The sequence below is a fragment of the Melanerpes formicivorus genome, unplaced genomic scaffold, assembly GCF_026170545.1.
Source record: "Melanerpes formicivorus ecotype bairdi unplaced genomic scaffold, bMelFor1.0.p_v2 SCAF_83, whole genome shotgun sequence".
Classification (NCBI taxonomy): Eukaryota; Metazoa; Chordata; class Aves; order Piciformes; family Picidae; genus Melanerpes; species Melanerpes formicivorus.
In genome coordinates, this window is record NW_027142435.1 from 544,894 (window position 1) to 561,685 (window position 16,792).

General features: G+C 57.1%; 1 protein-coding gene across 2 annotated transcripts; it reads left to right on the forward strand.

Moving 5' to 3' along the window:
* The first annotated feature begins 151 nt into the window (after positions 1-151).
* Positions 152-15,042, forward strand: PGPEP1 (pyroglutamyl-peptidase I). 2 transcript variants are annotated; one of them, XM_068164881.1, is made up of 5 exons: positions 152-170; positions 3,795-3,847; positions 8,085-8,201; positions 8,873-9,105; positions 9,553-15,042. In XM_068164881.1, the coding sequence occupies exons 4-5, from the start codon at positions 8,900-8,902 to the stop codon at positions 9,743-9,745; spliced, it is 399 nt and encodes a 132-aa protein (XP_068020982.1). In that variant the 5' UTR covers positions 152-170; positions 3,795-3,847; positions 8,085-8,201; positions 8,873-8,899; the 3' UTR covers positions 9,746-15,042. The 2 variants fall into 2 exon arrangements, with proteins under 2 accessions (XP_068020982.1, XP_068020981.1); XM_068164880.1 differs by lacking the exon at positions 152-170 and adding an exon at positions 612-689.
* Positions 15,043-16,792: the final 1,750 nt, after the last annotated feature.

Genomic DNA, 16,792 nt, shown 5'->3' on the forward strand with positions numbered 1-16,792 from the left:
AATCAGAGCGTAGCTCCTGGGAGCTCTGCCGTAAAGCGAGCGCCGCGGCCCCCGCCGCGCTTTTTACGACAGCGCCGCAAATTGAGGAGCGGGGCGGGAAGCGGGAGCGCGCCCACGGCACCCCGCGCTGCGCGCTCCGGCCCCTCCCGGTGCCGCGGGTCCAAGCCCCGGTTCGCGCCCTTCCCCGGGGGGGTGTGGGGACAAGGAGAGCTCCGTTCTGTAACGGTTTAACCAAAGTCACGGGGGCCCGCGGGAGGCGCTGGCGGGAGCCCGGGACACCTCCTCCGGGGCCCGGAGGGTGCCGCTTAACGGTGAAGAGGCTGCGGGACCAGCCCCTCGTGGGTTGCCCCCCCGCGCCAAAGTGACTTCCGCGCCGGCAGCGGAAGCCGCGGGCCCGGGGCCGCTCCAGGCGGCGGGACTGGGCGGAGCGGAGCGGAGCGGGGCGGGGCGGTGGTGGGGGCGGGGCGGGGCGGCGGTGGGGGCGGGGCGCTGGCGGTGTCGGGGCGGGGTCGCGCACTCAGTGCGGGGCGGCGGTGGCGGGGCGGGGCGGAGCGGAGCGGGGCGGGGCGGCGGTGGGGGCGGGGCGCTGGCGGTGGCGGGGCGGGGTCGCGCACTCAGTGCGGGGCGGCGGCGGCGGGACGGGGCCGGAGCCGCGATGGAGAAGCCGCGGCGGGCGGTGGTGGTGACGGGTACGGGGCGGCGGGACGGGCCAGGGGTGCCTGGCCGGGGCGAGCGCTGAGGGAGGCAGGGGGAGGTGTCCCGAGGGGAGGCGGCAAGGGGGCACTGAGGGCGTAGATGGGGGACCCCATCTCTGAAGGGAGCGGAGAGGGGTGGGTGGTCCGGAGCTGGGAGGTGGAAGATGGGGACCCCTTCCCTGAGGTGGGGGGGATTGATGGGAGACCCCTCCCCTGAGGTGAATGGTGAGGGGTGTGCGGCTCGGAGGTGGGGAGGGGGAGCTGGGGGACTCCTCCCTGAGGTGATCAAGGAGGGGTGGATGGTCCGAAGCTGGGGGGGTTGGTGCTGTCGCACCAGGGAGCGACTAAACAAGGGATGAAGGGGGGGGGAGGGGAGGGGGTACTTTGGGGGCCTGTTTCAGGGGTGACTGTGAGGGGTGACAAATAAGAGCCCTGAAGACGGAGGGCAAGGGTCTGGGGGGCTTTGGGGGACAGGAAGGGGAGGATGCTGTGGGTGAGGGGTACCAGTAGCTGGGGATGTAGGTTGTTTGGTGAGGGGGAACACTTTGAGATCCCTGATCCTCCCCACGGGGTGGCTGCAGAAAGAAGGGAACTGAACCTCCCAAGGAGCAGGAACAACAGTCAGGACAGGGAGTAGGGGTCAGCTGCTCGCTGACCACCGCACCCCAAGCCCTCAAGGTGCGCAGGGTGCCACCAAAACCACCCCACGCAGCAGGGCAGAAGCGCCGGAGGGAAGAATGAGCGAGGGAATGAGAGGCCCCGGTGCGGCAGCGAGGGCTCGTCAGGCTCCTGTCCCGGGGGTACAAAGAGCAGCTTGATTTGTGGGGAAGGCAGCTCTGTGACAAATGGGGAACTGGGCGAAACTATTCAGGGCTCCCCCCGGCAGCTGAAGTCGGGGCCGGGTGAATAGCGAGCGCGGGGGCGAGGGGCTCGCTGCCGGCGAGGCGCTGGAGCGGCTTTAATTGGAGGCAAGTGGCTGTGCTGGGAGCAGGGGGAAGCAGGTGGCAGATCCTGGCTTTCCCAAACCCGAGAGCGGCCGCACTTGGCCGTGACTAAACAGGAAACTGGCGTCAGGCAAGGCTCTGCTCCCCGCGCTCGGGGCTGTGTCGGGAAGGCTTCGGTTATCTGCTCGGGTCCTGCCCTTGCTGCTCTGCGGTGGGCGCCAGGCTGAGTGCCCTCCCGAAGGGGCAGTGGTGCTGTGTCCCTGCTCAGCTGGGATGATTGGTGCACAATTTCTTTTTTAGAAGTGTTTAAGGAGCTAATCCCATAAAGATCTCTGCAGCTAATGAGCCTCGGAGGGTCCTGGTGTGGATGCGGAGGGGCTCCCGGGCATGCTCCGTGGGGGTTGATGCTGCTGATAAAGTTGCTTATCTCCTGTGGAGGAGCTGGCAGGAGGGATCTCGACAAGAGATGAGTCAGGAGTGAGAGTCCACAGTGGTGTTTGTGCCAGTTTGTGTTTGGCCTGGGCAAGAGGGCACCCATAGGAACTCAGCCTTCTGTGGCTGAGGGAGGTTTGCCTCTGCTGTAGGCTGGTGAGGACTTGCTGAGGCGTGGAGCTGAGCAGGTTGGGATTGCCTGTTGGGAGGACATCCCTGAGCTACAGAACCACCCCAGGAAGCAGGTGGTGATTGGTCTTATTCCCCCTGCTGCCTTCACTCCGAGGTCTGCTGGCAGGAGAGCACAGCCAGGCTGGGGTTTTGAGGAGGCCTCTGGAAGGTTTATTCTGGGGGGATATGGATGGTGGTTAAATTGTGAGGGATCATCAGCATGGCCCAGCCCACGCTGTGGCTCCCTGCATCCTTGTGTGCAGTGTAACCTCAGACTGACTGTGGGGAGCAGAGAGACTGTTTCCATTAAGGTGTCAGATAATATTTGTAGGCCCTCTCAAAGCCTTTCACCAGTTAGATGAAAATTTATGTCCCCTAATTGCATCAGGCTCAGGGGGTAGCAGTGACATTTTAAATTAAAGCATATTGACATCCTGGCCAGACAAATGACCCAACCTTTGTGTGCTTGCTCAGGAAAAGATGTTATGGATTACTGGTTAACTCCAGGTTACTCATTAGGAGATGTGGACCTGGGGAGTAAGGAGCTCTGCTAACACTGACACAACCTTTGCTGCTTGGCCTAGCAGTGTCAGCACCACAGTCCTCACTCCAAGGAGGACACTGAGGGCTGGAGCAGGTCCAGAGAAGGGCAATGGAGCTGGGGAAGGGCCTGGGAAACAGGGCTGGGGAGAAGAAACTGAGGGAGCTGGGGGTGTTCAGCCTGGAGAAGAGGAGGCTGAGGGAGAGCTCCTTGCTCTCCGCAGCTCCCTGAGAGGAGGCTGGAGCCAGGTGGGGACTGGGCTCTGCTCCCTAGGTGATAGAATGGGAAGATAGAAGTAGCACCAGGAGAGGTTTAGGTTGGATGTCAGAGGAAACTTCTTTCCTGAAAGGGGTCTCAACCACTGGCCCAGGCTGATCAGGGAGGTGGCTGAATCCCCATCCCTGGAGGGGTTTCAGAGGCACAGAGTTGTGGTGCTGAGGGCCAGGGCTCAGCCCCAGCCTTGGTAGAGTTATGGAGTGGTTGGAGTGGAGGATCTGAAAGGGCTTTTCCAACCCAAACAGCTCAGTGATTCTGTTCATTTCTTCGTAAGGCGTCACTGATCCCAGCAGGGACCTGGGTGAGGACCTGAGCAGAGGAGAAATATTTGAGATGGGTTTGTCCACATCCTCTGTGGTCTAAGCCATGAGGAATCGAAAACCCAAGAATGATTCTCACCCTGTGACATCCCTCAGCTCCCCTCTTGGAGGGAAGTGTTTGTAACCTGGTCAGGAAGGGGAAAGTGGTGTTTGGTGCTGGGGGAAGGATTCTGTCAGGATAAAAAGTGTCTGTGTGGGGAAAGAAGAAATTCTGCTGAGGCTCTGGGGAAGGTGCAGAGCTCAAAGGCTGCTGCACAGGGCTCTGCTTTACTGCTTGGAGGTAAAGTAAGCAGGGGTTGGGCAGGAGCAGCTGGTTTTCTCGCAGGATGTGCAGAGCAGGAGGGTGCAGAGGTCTCTGCAGCTGGGTGCTCAGTCAGGGCAGGCAGTGAGCTCATGCTCTGTGCTTGCCTTGCAGGGTTCGGCCCCTTCGGGGAGCACGCCGTCAACGCCAGCTGGATCGCCGTGCAGGTAACGCCACAGCCCTGCTCCCTGGGCCCTCAGCAGAGCCCTGCTGGGAGCCCAGCAGAGCCCAGCCCAGGCTGCACCTCTTACAACTTCTCTTCCCAGTTTATTAACAGCTTGCTCCCCAGCTGCTCTCGGTCTGTCTAGAGCTGGACCAATCTATTGAGGTCTCTTGTGGCGACTCTGGTCAGCTGGGTGACCAAAGAATCCCACCATAGACTGGGTTGAGTTAGAAGGGACCTTAAAGCTCATCCAGTGCCAGCCCCCTGCCATGGGCAGGGACACCTCCACCAGCCCAGGTTGCTCAAGGATTCATGCAGCCTGGCCTTGAACACTTCCAGACTTGGAGCCTCCACAGCTGCCCTGGGCAGCCTGTTCTGGTGCCTCAGCACCCTCCTGGGGAAGAACTTCTCCCTCATGTTCATCTCAATCCAGCTTCTTCCAGCCTGAAGCCATCACCCCTTGCCCTGTCACTCCAAGTGGATGATGCTCTGTTCACTCTTCCAAAAGCAGTCCCTGAGCTGGGAGGATTTGCTGAGACTGAGTTAATGTCTCTGAGGCAAGGAAGGAATTTGTAGGCCAAGGCTTAGATCTGGAGGATGTTAAAGGGGGCAGGGAGCCTGGAATCTGCCAAAGTGAATTCAAAGTAAATAAACAAACCAACCCAGAGGGTTCTTCTGCTTTCCTCTCAGCTCTAGCTTGAACCTGGGCATTTTGGTTAACCTTCAAGCCAGGTCTCATCTGTAATGAGTAGCTGGATGAGTGCTGCAGAGCTATCCAACGTGGCTCTGGGTCTCAGGACTCTGGACTCCACAGCAAAGCAGCCACCACTGTCCCCTTCCCCCACTTTGGTTCCTTTTCACAGTGGGAGAAGCAGGAAGCACAAGGGGCTCAGTCTGTGTCTGTGGCTCCAGAGCCAGCCTCCTCTGATAAGGAGCAGCAGTAAGTGATGCTGGGCCCTGCAGGGGACAGGAGTGCTCAAAGAGGATGGCTGGAAGCTGGGCTAGGTGGCCTTCAGAGGACTCTTCCAGCTCAAACCATTCTGTGGTTCTGTGGTGGCTGCTTCAGCAGGTCCCCGACAGGTCAGGCCTCTGCCACTTGTAGCTCTGCCTCCCTGAGAGGAGGAGAGCTCAGAATCCTGCTGCATGCTCAGCTGAGCCAAGGGCTTCAGGCTCTTGCTGTAGAAACATCAGCTGGGGCCAGCCACATTGTCCTGCTGCTGCCTGATTTGTCACTTCTGACAGAGCCACTGGGAATTCCAAGGTACCTTTTAGTACAGTTGCCCAGGGAATTACAGCTATTTTTTTCCCCTAACACATCTCTCTCCCCTTCAGAGCTTTGAGATTAATATCTTCTGCAGAATGCTTTTAAATTAAATCACAAACTCTAATCAATTACAGCCAGCTAATGTCCAGATGTCTGATGTGCTGCCTGGGAGCTGGAGATGAAACCTTTGCCATTTGGAGATGACTCTGTCTGAGTGAGGGTTGGCACAGGTTAAGTTTGGGGGGAACAAAGCAAGCTGTGGGTGTGGAAAAGAAGCCCTGAATGGGTCTGGGTCGTGGTCAGCCCTGCAAGGTCAGCTGCTGTCCACAGCAGCTTTTCTCCTGCAGGAGGTGGGCAAGAGGAGGTTGTGCTGCTGGGGCAGGAGGAGTGCTGGGTGCTCTGCTGGTGCTTCCAAAACAAACCCAAGGTGGGTTGTGAAATGCCTTGGGACCCTCAGCCTGGCAGCTGGAGGCACTGAGGGCTGGAGGTGAAGCCATCAGCTGCAGTTTAAGTCCTGCTTTGGGGAGGATGTTTGGAGGGTACAAACCAGGCACCAGCCTTGTGCTGGGGTGGAGCTCAGCTTCCTGCCCCTGCCCTGTTGCACAGCCCCTGCTGGCTTTCAGGCTGAGGCAGCAGGGGAGGGTCTGCCTCAGCCCCTCAGCCCCAGACAAAAAGGAGCAGCGTGGCTGGGGGGGGAGCAGGGCATTGTGCGGCGCTCAGACAGGGACTTCACGGAGCGGAGTGGACACAAAGGCAAGTCTGAGCCCGGGGTCCCAGGCGGTGTGAGCTGCATTTTAATAGAAGAAAAATCAATTAAACAATCTTGGTAAATCCTCCCTAGCTTCAGGGCTAAGCTAGTTCTGCTTTATTACATCTTTTATTATGCTGCATCCTGAGGAGAAAATTCTCTGCTTTGCTTTCCTCCTTTTGCTTTTATTTGGCTTCTCCCACAGGACACAGCCCCGGGGTGGCTTTTCCCTCTGACTGCAGCGAGAGCTTTGGAAGCTAAACGATTTTTACACATCCTGCCTCAGACAGGGGTGGGAGCAGTCCAGTAGTGTGCAGATGAGCCTTGGAGGTGCTTGCAGGGAAGAGGTTTCCTGTGAACTCGGGGGGAAGGATAACCTCTTCCTGCTTTCTGTGAGGCTCGCAGCGCTGTCCTCTGCTGCTCTGGACCTGCTTTGCTGCCTCTGGGATTTCACTTGGGGAATTTTTTCAGCTGCAAATTTCTCTTGTGAAGGACTTTTTTCTCGAGAAGAAGCTACTGAAAGGGGCTCAGGGCAGGCTCTGGCCTCCCTACTGTGAGCTGGGTGTAGACACAGGTGTGCCCTGCCGAGTGTGAAGCTGCTGAGCTTCTGCCTTCATCCCCCCTGAAGAGCTTCTGGCTGAGCTGGAGGAGGAGGAGGAGGAGAGAGGTCAGAGTGGGTTTTGACATTGCTAAGGACAATTGCTGTCAGGGTGTCTAGACAGACCTGATAAGGATATTAAAGGCTGACAAAGGAGACCATTGTGGAGGGGTCAGGGAATCGGTCAGGCACGTTCGTTTGTCTGTGTTTGTCAGGTACACAAGGCTGGGGGCAAGAAGTTGTCTAGGGGCCAGCCTACGTCTTTATTATTGCCTGGAAGGAGGTGTTTGGTTAAAAGCAAGCTGGGAATTTGTAAAGCCCGAGGCCTGAGCTGCCTGAGTGGGGAGAAGGTGGCTGGCAGCGAGGTGCTGCAGCTCCTGCACCCCGCGGGGCCTCGCTGGCTGCGGCTGCTCCTTCCCTGCAGCTGCCGAAGCTTCCCACCCACCACCGACCCCTCTTGAGGGGCTGGGCCACACTGCCCAGCCAGGGGCTGACGAATTCCTGCCAATTAACACTCTGGAGATCGTCCTGGAGAGGCTGACTGGTATGGGAACACTCTGGTTTGTGCACTGCTGCCGTCATTAGCACAGCCCAGGCTGTGGGGGCTGGTTTGGAGGCAGATGTGTGCAAAGGAGATGTGAGGAGCCAGCACTTAGCATCCATCTCTGGTGCTGGCTGTCTGTGTGTGCCAGACACTGATCAATACACAGCTTTAATATCAGCCTTGCCCTCCCAGCCACAGCCAGTGATTTATGGGTGTTGCTCATATCTGCTGGGCTCTGAGACTCTTCCCTTTGCTGGAGAAAAGAAGGCTGAGGGGAGACCTTGTCCTCAACAACTCCCTGAAAGGAGCTTGGAGCCACGTGGGGGTTGGTCTCTTCTCCCAAGCAGCAAGTGGCAGGATGGGAGGAAACAGCCTCAAGTTGCACCAGGGGAGGTTTAGGTTGGACATGAGGAACAATTTCTTCCCCAGAAGGGTTGTCAAGGCCTGGCCCAGGCTGCCCAGGGCAGTGGTGGAGTCCACATCCCTGGAGGGGTTTAAAAGCCCTGGAGATGTGCTGAGGACCATGGTTCAGTTTGAGCTGGCAGTGTCAGGTTCTTGGTTGGGCTCAGTGATCTCAAGAGGCTTTCCCAGCCTGAACGGTTCCACGAGGAGTGTTTGCTGAGATAGGGATCAGAGTGCTGCCACCTCACCCTCAGATGGAAACAGATGAGAATTTGTTCCCCTGCAGCTCAGCAATCCTTGGGCTGGCAGAATCCTCCCGGGTTGCTTTCTCGGCTCCTTTTAGCTCCATGTAGCTCTCTCAGGAGGTGACTTTGTTGCCCCTCTGTCAATAATGGCAGCAAGCTCTCCCCTGCCCGGGGGTGCTGCTGGCAACTGTTGTCAGTTAGAGGTTGGTTTCTTTGTCTCACACACATCAGAGCAGTGCTGTGGGTGAGGGCTGTTAATGCAGGTGGAGAGATCCCTTTGTAGCTCCCTGCTGTGTCGGGGGTTTGGCAGGCTGTGGCTCTGGGGTTATGCAGCTGCCGTTGGTCTCTTGCTGCAGACTCCCTCTGCCACAGGACCTTCCCAGAAGCACATCCTCTGCTGAGCTTGTGTCCGGCCTCCTCACTGTGGTTTGTGTCCTCAGGAGCTGGAGAAGCTCGGGCTGGGAGCCGACGTGGAGCTGCACGTCTATGAGGTGCCGGTGGAGTACCAGACGGTGCAGAGGCTGATCCCTGCGCTGTGGAAGAAGCACAGCCCACAGGTGAGGCACTGCAGGGAGGGGGCCACAGCCAAGAGCTGGAGTCTGTCACACTGACAGCCTGCAGAGCCCCACTTTTGCTGTGTGCTCAGCCTGGCAGGGCCTGGCTGCAGCCTTCCCCCTGTGGAAGTGAAACCAGGTGGATTTGTAGCAGTCTGCAGCTGGGAACGGTGAGCTCAAATTACTGGGAGCAGCTGGTGTGAAGAGGCCACTGCAAAGGGCTGTCTAGACAGCTGCCAGCCAGGCTGTGCCACCTGGGCTCTGCTGCCAACCTGCCAGCAGTCAGCTCTGCCCTCAAAATGACAGTTTAGGTGGGAGGGGGGTGAAGGAAGAACTGTTCTGTGCTGCTCTCAGGAGCTCATCGGTGAAAGGATTCCTTGGACAGAACTTTGTTCACATGGATCCAGAGGTGTTCGCTCCAGGGCTGCATCTGAACTCCTGCCTGGTCCCACTGTGAAGCAGGAGGGATTGGTTGAAAGCAGGCACTTGTGGGTGCTTTGGGTCATTGCTTGGTGCCCCCCTTGCAGTGGCAGGGTGCCAAGTGCTGCACTGCTGTGACCTTCCCCAGCAGGTCTCACCCCCTGTACCACCTCTGTCAGCCTCGGGCTGGCACCAGCAGGCTGCTGCTTGTCCACCACTGTTCTGGCTGCCCTGAGATGTTTCTTCTCTTGCAGCTGGTGGTCCACGTGGGGGTCTCAGGTATGGCTACAACTGTGACCCTGGAGAAGTGTGGCCACAACGTGGGCTACAAGGGGCTGGACAACTGCCGCTTCTGCCCTGGCTCCCAGTGCTGCGTGGAGGGCGGCCCGGAGTGCATCGACTCCATCATCGACATGGACACAGTCTGCAGGAGGGTCTCAGCCCTGGGGCTGGATGTCACAGTCACCATCTCCAAGGATGCTGGCAGGTATGGGGTGGGGAGAATGGACTCACACCACACTCTGTTCCTTGTCCTCTGTTGTTGTCCTCTGCCCCATGAGGCCACACCTGGAGAACGGGGTCCAAGTCTGGGCTCCCCAGTCCAAACTGCCAGGTCGCCACCAAACCACATCCCTCAGCACCACATCTCCAGGACTTTTCAATCTCTTCAGGGATGGGGACTCCACCACATCCCTGGGCAGCCTCTTCCAGGGCTTAACAACTCTTCTGGGGAAGGAATTGTTCCTAAAGTCCAACCTAAACCTCCCCCGGGGCAACCTGAAGCTGTCTCCTCTTGTCTTGTTGCTTGCTCCTTGTGAGAACAGACCAACCCCTACCCTGCTGCACTGCACAGTGCCCACAGGGTGCCAGCTCCTGCTGTCCTGCTGTGGGATTTGTCCCTGTTTCCTACCAAAGCCCTGTCCCTGTGTTCCAGGTACCTCTGTGACTTCACCTACTACACATCCCTGTACCAGAGCCGTGGGCGGTCGGCCTTTGTCCATGTGCCTCCCCTGGGCAAGCCCTACAGTGCCCAGCAGCTGGGCAGGGCCCTGCAGGCCATCATAGAAGAGATGCTGGATGTCTTGGAGCGCTCTGAAGACAAAATCAACTGCCAGCATGAACATTGAGTGTGGGCAGGAGCTACCCTAGTATTGCACTTCCAAACCTCTCCCTGCTACTGAAGTACTGGGGGGAAAACTGGCCCAGAAGGGTCCAGACCCAGAATTGGAGACTTCAAAAGGAAAAGGAAAACAAACAGAAAGGAAAATTTCACCTCTAGAAATGGACTTTTTGTTTTGGTCAGATGTGTTTCAGCCTAGGCAACAAAGGATCCCAAAGCTCTTCCTTCAAACTCCTGCAGCTGCTCATTTCTGAAGGGGCTGAGGGCTGTGTGCTGTGCTTCACCCACAGCCAGGTCACTGCTCCTGCCCAGGCTGGCACCAGGCAGGTGGGAAGGTCCTCACCTGGGCTGGGTCTGTTCAGGTGTGGGGAGCTGATAACCCCACCTGGGAGTGACCAGTGCTGAACCTGCAAGGTTTGCTGTCCTTTCCTTTTGGCTTTTGCTTTCCTTTCCTTTAGGGCTTTGCTTTACTTTTGGCTTGTTGGGGCTTTTCTTTCCCTCTTTGGCCCAAATTCTAGGTTAGAACTTAGAGCTGAAGGCAGCTGGAGTGGTGTGGGTCAGGCTGGAGTGGCTGAGTGGAGCTGAGGAGTCTTCAGAAGTGCTTTGCTGAGATGGAACAATGCTTTGGGGCACTGATTTCTCACCCCACGTTGTCCACATTGGGTCCCTTCTAACATCCTGGGGAATTGAACTGGGAGCTGGGGGGGGCAGGTTTTGGGTTCTTTTTGCTGTGGAGCAGGACATCACATTGTGTGTGTGCACAGAATGAGCCTGACTGGCACCAGGTATTGCCACAGTTCTGTCTGTTTACTTCTTTCTTTTATCACCCTCTTGATGCCAGCTCCCTGCCCCAAGGCAGCCATCGCCTCCTGCCCAGCCCCCAGTGGCTGAGGCTGTGCAGAAGCAGCGCTCAGCGGTTCCACAGCTTTGCTGGAGGCCACTTCCTCCATGGGAGGTCTTGCTCCTAGACTCTTGGTGCTAGCTCTGGTTTTAAGGTGAAGGTTGAGTCATTTATGACCTCATTTCATTAGGAGCTGTCACTCTTGGTGCAGGTTGGAGGACCAGTGTTGACCTCCAGCTGCCACTGGGGTTTGGTTCTAGGCCCTGAGGCGCAGCCCTGCGGCTTTGGAGACCTCCTGCCAGCTCAGCTCCAAAATTTTAACCTCTCCCCACTGTAACCCAGAAGTGGTTAGTTACAAACTAGGAATGTTGCTTAGAGTGAGCATTTGGGGCTGGTTTTTAAGTGTCCCACTCCCCATGGGAAGGTACAAAGTGCTGCTGCTTGTTGAGCTTTCCCGGGGCGGCAGAGGCAGGCTCCGGGCAGGGCTGCGGTGCTTGGTGCCAGCTCTCTGCCTGCTTTTGCTGCCAGAGAACAGGCACAGAGCTGCTGGCTGGTGAGCAGTAGGTCTCATGGAGAGCCCCTTGCAGGGGAGCTCTGATTTGATCCTAATCATTTTACAAAGGCAGATGTGTGTAACACAGCATTTTGAGCCCTTTCAGCCAACACTTTGAAGCCTTTGAAACTCCTTTCTGGTTTTCTCTCATGCTGGAGGATTCTGCTTTGGTATCTCTCAGTGAGAGCTGCCCTTAAACTTCTTTTCCAGTCAAAGTCTGGTGACAAAGGAAGTGCCACTTGTACCCCTCAGAGAGGATGAGGATTTCCAGAGCTGGAATAACTTTGAGGGGACCTCTGTGAAGACTTTTTTGTGGGTAGATTTCTGGCTGACCAAGGAAGTCTCCACTGTTCTTTCCTGCAGACTTCCCTGATGCTAAGCATTTGGAGCCTTCAGAGGCAATGCCCTCCAAGGCCAGGTGGCACTTGCAGGCTGTCAGCCTCCTGATCTGTGACTTACTCTGTTTAAGACTTTGGTGGAAATCTTGGTGGTTTGCCACAGGTTTGCAACTAGTTGAGCTGCTTGTAGGGTTGGTTCCTTTATCCTGGGAGGAGGGCTTTTGTCATGGGGGTAGCTTAGCTGCCAAGAGTGATTTGTGTCTTCTGCTGAGTTCAGAGCTGAGTAATTTTGTCAGTGCCAGTATTAGCTGTAGCTGTGGGTAGGCTGGGAGGGGAGAAGCAGCAGCTAAGAGAGGCAAGGAGCCTGGTGGTGTGCTGGGAAGGGGCTGCTGGAGCAGGTCTGGTGCCTGTGGGTGCCCTGGGGAGGGTTTGTCTGCTGCTGTCCCTTGTGCAGCACTCAGGCCTGGGGAGTGCTTGGAGTCTCCAGGTGAGATCTGCACAGCCTGCTGAGGCTCCTCTGAGCCCCGAGGAGCTTGGAGGTGCTCTGGATGTGGCTGAGCAGGGGCAGCTCCAGGTTCAACTCTGGGGGAGGCAGAGGTAGGGGGCAGGGTGGGGAGGGCTTCCCCCACTGCTGTGTGCAGCACAGCCCTGGGTGAGCTTCCCCTGGGTGCTCTCTGCTGCTCTAGGGGAAGGTAGAGCCAGCTCCTGGGACTGCTCCTTGGCCAAGGGCTGCAGTGGGTGACCTTCCAGGTGTCACTGTCCCAGACCTCAGAAGTTCATCCCTTGGGGCATCACTCAGAGCTGTGTGGCTCCTCCTGAGCTCTTTGTGGGAAGCTCCCATGGGATCAGCTCCCTGGAAAACCTAATTTATTTGATAAGCTCTTTTTTAGTGTGGGGGAGGGGTGAGTTAGTCCTCAGTGACGGTAAAGGTTGTCTTGGTGGTAGAGAGCTGTAGAGTGAAGCTTTCTTAAACGGCATTAAACTAATTCTATTTAATCTCAGCTAAATTAAATCCTTTTGGGGTTGGGAAAGGTTTTTTGGGGGGGATTGGTTTGGGTTGGGTTTTGTTTGTTTGTTTTTGGGGGTGGCGGTGGCGGATTCGGCCGTGCCGTGGCGGATTCGGCCGCTGCCAACGCCTTGCCTTGAGCTGTGGAGTGTAGCTGGATGCAGGCTGCCAAACTGCTGCAGAGCTTCCCAAAGCTGCTGGTTTGTGTGATGCTTTTCAGCCACTTTCTCTTCCAGGTCACCAATACATAGGATTTGCTGATTTGCACTGAGTGGGAGAGCTGCTGCCAGCCACAGAACCTTTTGTGCTGTGAGTGGAGGAAGCTGAGGTTCTGTGCTCCATCCTGGGCCTGGAAAACGTCCCAGCTGGGGAAGTTCCTGAGCCCTGTGCTGAGTCTCTTCCCGGGGGGCTGGGGGGTGAGGAAGGTTTTGTGTGTGAGAGAGAGAATTGGGGAGGTTCCACTGGGGTGGGTCTGATGTCATTTTGATCTGCTTGCCAACAGCTTGCAGCAGAAGCTGCCCAAGGTGTTGGTGAAGTCCAGGATGAGGATTTAATTGTTGCAGTTATGCTGTGGAGGATGCTGGGGAACTCCAGGCACTCCTGAACTCCTTCCTAGCTTGGTGATTGTGATGTCTGGAGGTGGTTCCTTGGAATGAAGCCTGGAAATCTGCTTGATACAACCCAAAACTGAGCTGCAAGGTTCTTTGCCTTGAAGACTCAGGGACGACTTGATGATCCTCGTGGGTCCCTTCCAGCTTGAGTTCTGTGATGCAGCTGGTGGTGAGCAGCAGTTGTGCAGCAGCTGCCTGGCAGCTCTGAGATCAGCTGGAGGTGTTCAGGCTTACCTGGAGTCTTCCCCAACCTGATTGCTTCCTCCTGGACGTGGTGGTAGTGGGAAGGGATGAAAAAGTCATGAAGAGGGTCAGAGGTGTGGAGTGTGCTTGTGACATGAAACTGCAGCTGGGAGCTGCTGAGCTGCAGCTGGGAGCTGCTGAGCTGCAGGAGTCCTTCCAGGAGGGACCTGGCTGAGGGTGCTCTAAAGTTGAAGACTTCATGAAAGCTTAACTGGTTGCTCTGCTTTCACCCTCTAGAGGAAGGAAGTTCCCAGGCAAGGTGTCCAGAGCAGAGGGCAGATAGAGGCTTCCTGGCTGCCTTGGTGCAGAAGTGGAGGAGGCATTTGTGCAGCATTGTGAGCACAGCCTGGCTCCCAGAGCCAGGGCTCTGATCTGACAGTGTCAGCTAATGGCCACCTGTGGTCAGGCAGCCTGGGAGCTGTCCTCTGGGCATGCCTTGAAGGCTTCCTGGAAAGCAGTTTGGGCCTAGAAAGGACTCTGGTGTGGTGCTTCCAGTGGTGAATTTCAGCCTTCTGCCCACAGTGCAGGTAATGAAACTGTCAGCAGCTAATTTGTGCTGCTACCAATTCACTTCCTTCCTGTTGTCTCCTTTCATATCCTCGTGGATGATGTTTCAAGGAGAGGAATTTCAGAGTGCTGGAGGGTTTCTGTCAGGCTCTCTGTTGGCTTGGATGCAAACTCCCCTGGTTGATCCCAGCAGTCCAGCCCCTGACCTAGGCTGGGTGTCTTGCCCCAGAACCACTCGTGTTTGGCAGGGAAAAGTGCACTTTTTCTTACCCCCCTTTGTATCCATGTCTGATTCATGTCCTGTGTGGCAAAGTGGTCTTCTGCCAGCCCTCCAAAGCTGAGGATGTTGTGAATTCTTCCCTGTACTCACTGAAACCTGAGAGCTGCTTCTGCTCAGTCTATTTTGAGACAAAGTAGAGAGGAAAATACCTCCCTGTAGATAGGAATTAAATGTAGGGAATGAAACTAGACACTGCCCTTCAATTCAACCCTGTGCTCCTTAAACACACCTTCAGGTTTGCTCTTGCACCAGCTCCTTGACTCACAAATGTTTACTTTGATTAAACTGGGAGTGCCTTGTCCTGGGCTGGGCTGGCTCTGGGAAGCGCAGTGGTGCTGCTGGGGCAGCTGGGGGCAGCTGGGCCCTTTGCACGTGGGGTGGGTGGGAGGGAAAGCTGAGCCTTGGGCACGGGGAGAGGCCTCTGAGCTGCTCCAGTGTCCTCATGACCCAAGGCTGCTCCTCAGGACCTGCACTGGATGGAGTTCTGGAGGTTTTCCGACGGGCTGGGACCTGGCAGCCAGGAGCTTGCTGCCTCCTTGCCGCTCTCGGTCGGGTTGAGCAAATCTGTGAAGGTTCTTCTGTCTCTCCTGTGAGGTTCAGTGTTTTGTCCAGGCTCCTTCTGCTGTCTCTGGGGTCCCCTCTCCATCCATCGTGGCCAAACCCCCTTCTCTCTCTGGGTTTCTCAGGTGTTTGCCAGTCTGGAGCTCAGCAGGACTCTCGGAGCCGCAGTTCTCAGGCTCCTGGGGCTCTGCTGGTCTCGGAGTGTCCCTGCAGTGCCTTCTACTACCCAACACTCGAGGCTGCCACCGGGGGGCTGTGCAGCCAGGGACCCTTTAGCATTCTTGCAGCTTGCTCTTGCTGGGCTGGACTTTGTAACTGAAAATGTAAACCCGAGTTTCAAAGGAAATAAAGAGTCTGACTCTGCCTCCTGCTGCCCTTCCTTGATGCCAGAAGTCATTCTGAAGGTGCCTGCTGTGGGGTGGTGTCTGGGCACTGATGGTCACAGGCTGAGCAGGGACTGGCTTTGGTTTGACTCCATCCTCTCAGCACCTGCTGCTGCTGGGTCCTCTGTCCTGCCTGTGCTTCCAACTGGGAGCAGATGTCCTCTGGGCTCATGGAATGCCAGCATGGAGGGGTGGGAAGGGACCTCTGGAGCTCACCTGGTGCAACCCCCCTGCTCCAGCAGGGCTCCCACAGCAGCTTGCCCAGGAGCACAGTGCCCAGGGGGGGATTGGAAGCTCTGCACACAAGGAGACTCCACAGCCTCTCTGGGCAGCCTGCTCCAGGCCTCCAGCAGCCTCACACCAAAGAAGTTTCTCCTCTGGTGCTGACTGGGAGCAGGCTGGGTTGGAGGGGAGGGCTGGTGCCAGCAGATGTGGTGCCAGCAGGTGGTGCTGCCATGCAGCCTCACGGTACTCATCCTCACCCCCAGAGCCTGGGCTGGGGCAGCCTGGCACAAGCACAGTGCTTGGAAGTGTGCAGGACCAGCTTCAGCTTGGTCCTGATGGCTTCTTCGTGGTCCTGGTCTTTGCCACCTCTGGTGATGAGGAGATGGAAGGGGAGGAGGTGTCACGAGTGGAGATTGCACCCAGGTGTTGCTGAGTCAGCCACAGCCTTCATTCAGCCCCTGGCCAGGAGTAGCTTAGCTGTTGGATTTGTTGCCCCAAGGCTCAGCTTTGCTAAGACCGAGGACTAAAACCTGCCCCAGTAAAGCCCAGAGCCAGCCCAGTGTGCCAAGGTGGGAGAGGGCTCGGGGGGCACGCAGGGGTCTTAGCTGGGCTCTGAGGACTCACCAGGGCCCTGGGCTGGGTGACCAGGAAGGAAAATTCCCTTGGGGGTTGGGATCTCTGCTCTGGGGATTTTATTTCACCTCCTAGCTCTGGGATGGTTTTTTCCCTTGAGCTGCTGTGGTGACCTCATGGAGTTCTCCACAGCCTTTCCTTCAGCCTGTGAGCTTTGGTCACCCTTCCTGACAGCCAGCACGTGCTGGGCACCAGGGAGCTCTGAGGCTTCGAGATCTTCCTTAGAGCCTGGACACAGTCCCAGGAGAGGACCCAGGCTGTCCTGTGAGCCAGCCCTGATGAGGTCACTGCTCTTAACTCTCTCTGAGGTGCTGAAGCTCTCCCTGCTCGCTGGCACTGCCAGGTGATGTCATGCTGTGGGCTCAGCCTTGCGTCCCTCAGTGCTCCGCAGAGAGAGGGCAAAGGTTCCTCCGGTCGGTGATGAGGAAACTCCACCACAGTTCATCCCCCTTGGGGTCCTTGGCTGCAGATGCAGAAGGCCAAGGAGGAAACCTCTTTGTTGAGCTGGCTCCTCACAGGTCACACAATCACTAAGGCTGGAGAGCGCCTCTGGGATCAACTCCAACCATCAACCCAACGCCACCACGGCCAGAGGTGACTTGAACAGCTGCAGGGATGGGGACTCCACCACCTCCCGGGCAGCCTCTGCCACTCTTTCAGCAAAGATGTTTTTCTTAATCTTAAAATCTTCATCTCAGTTCTTTCTGCCACAGCCCAGCCCACTCTGCTCCCCCCCTGCTCTTCCTGCCCTGCTCCTCCAAGCCCTTGCCAGACGAGGTGGGATTCCTGGCCAGCCTCCAGCTGGCAGGCTCCTTGCTCCCTGCCTTTTCCCGGCTTGCAGATCCAAGCTGCGCTGAAGTGAAGGTGCTGGAG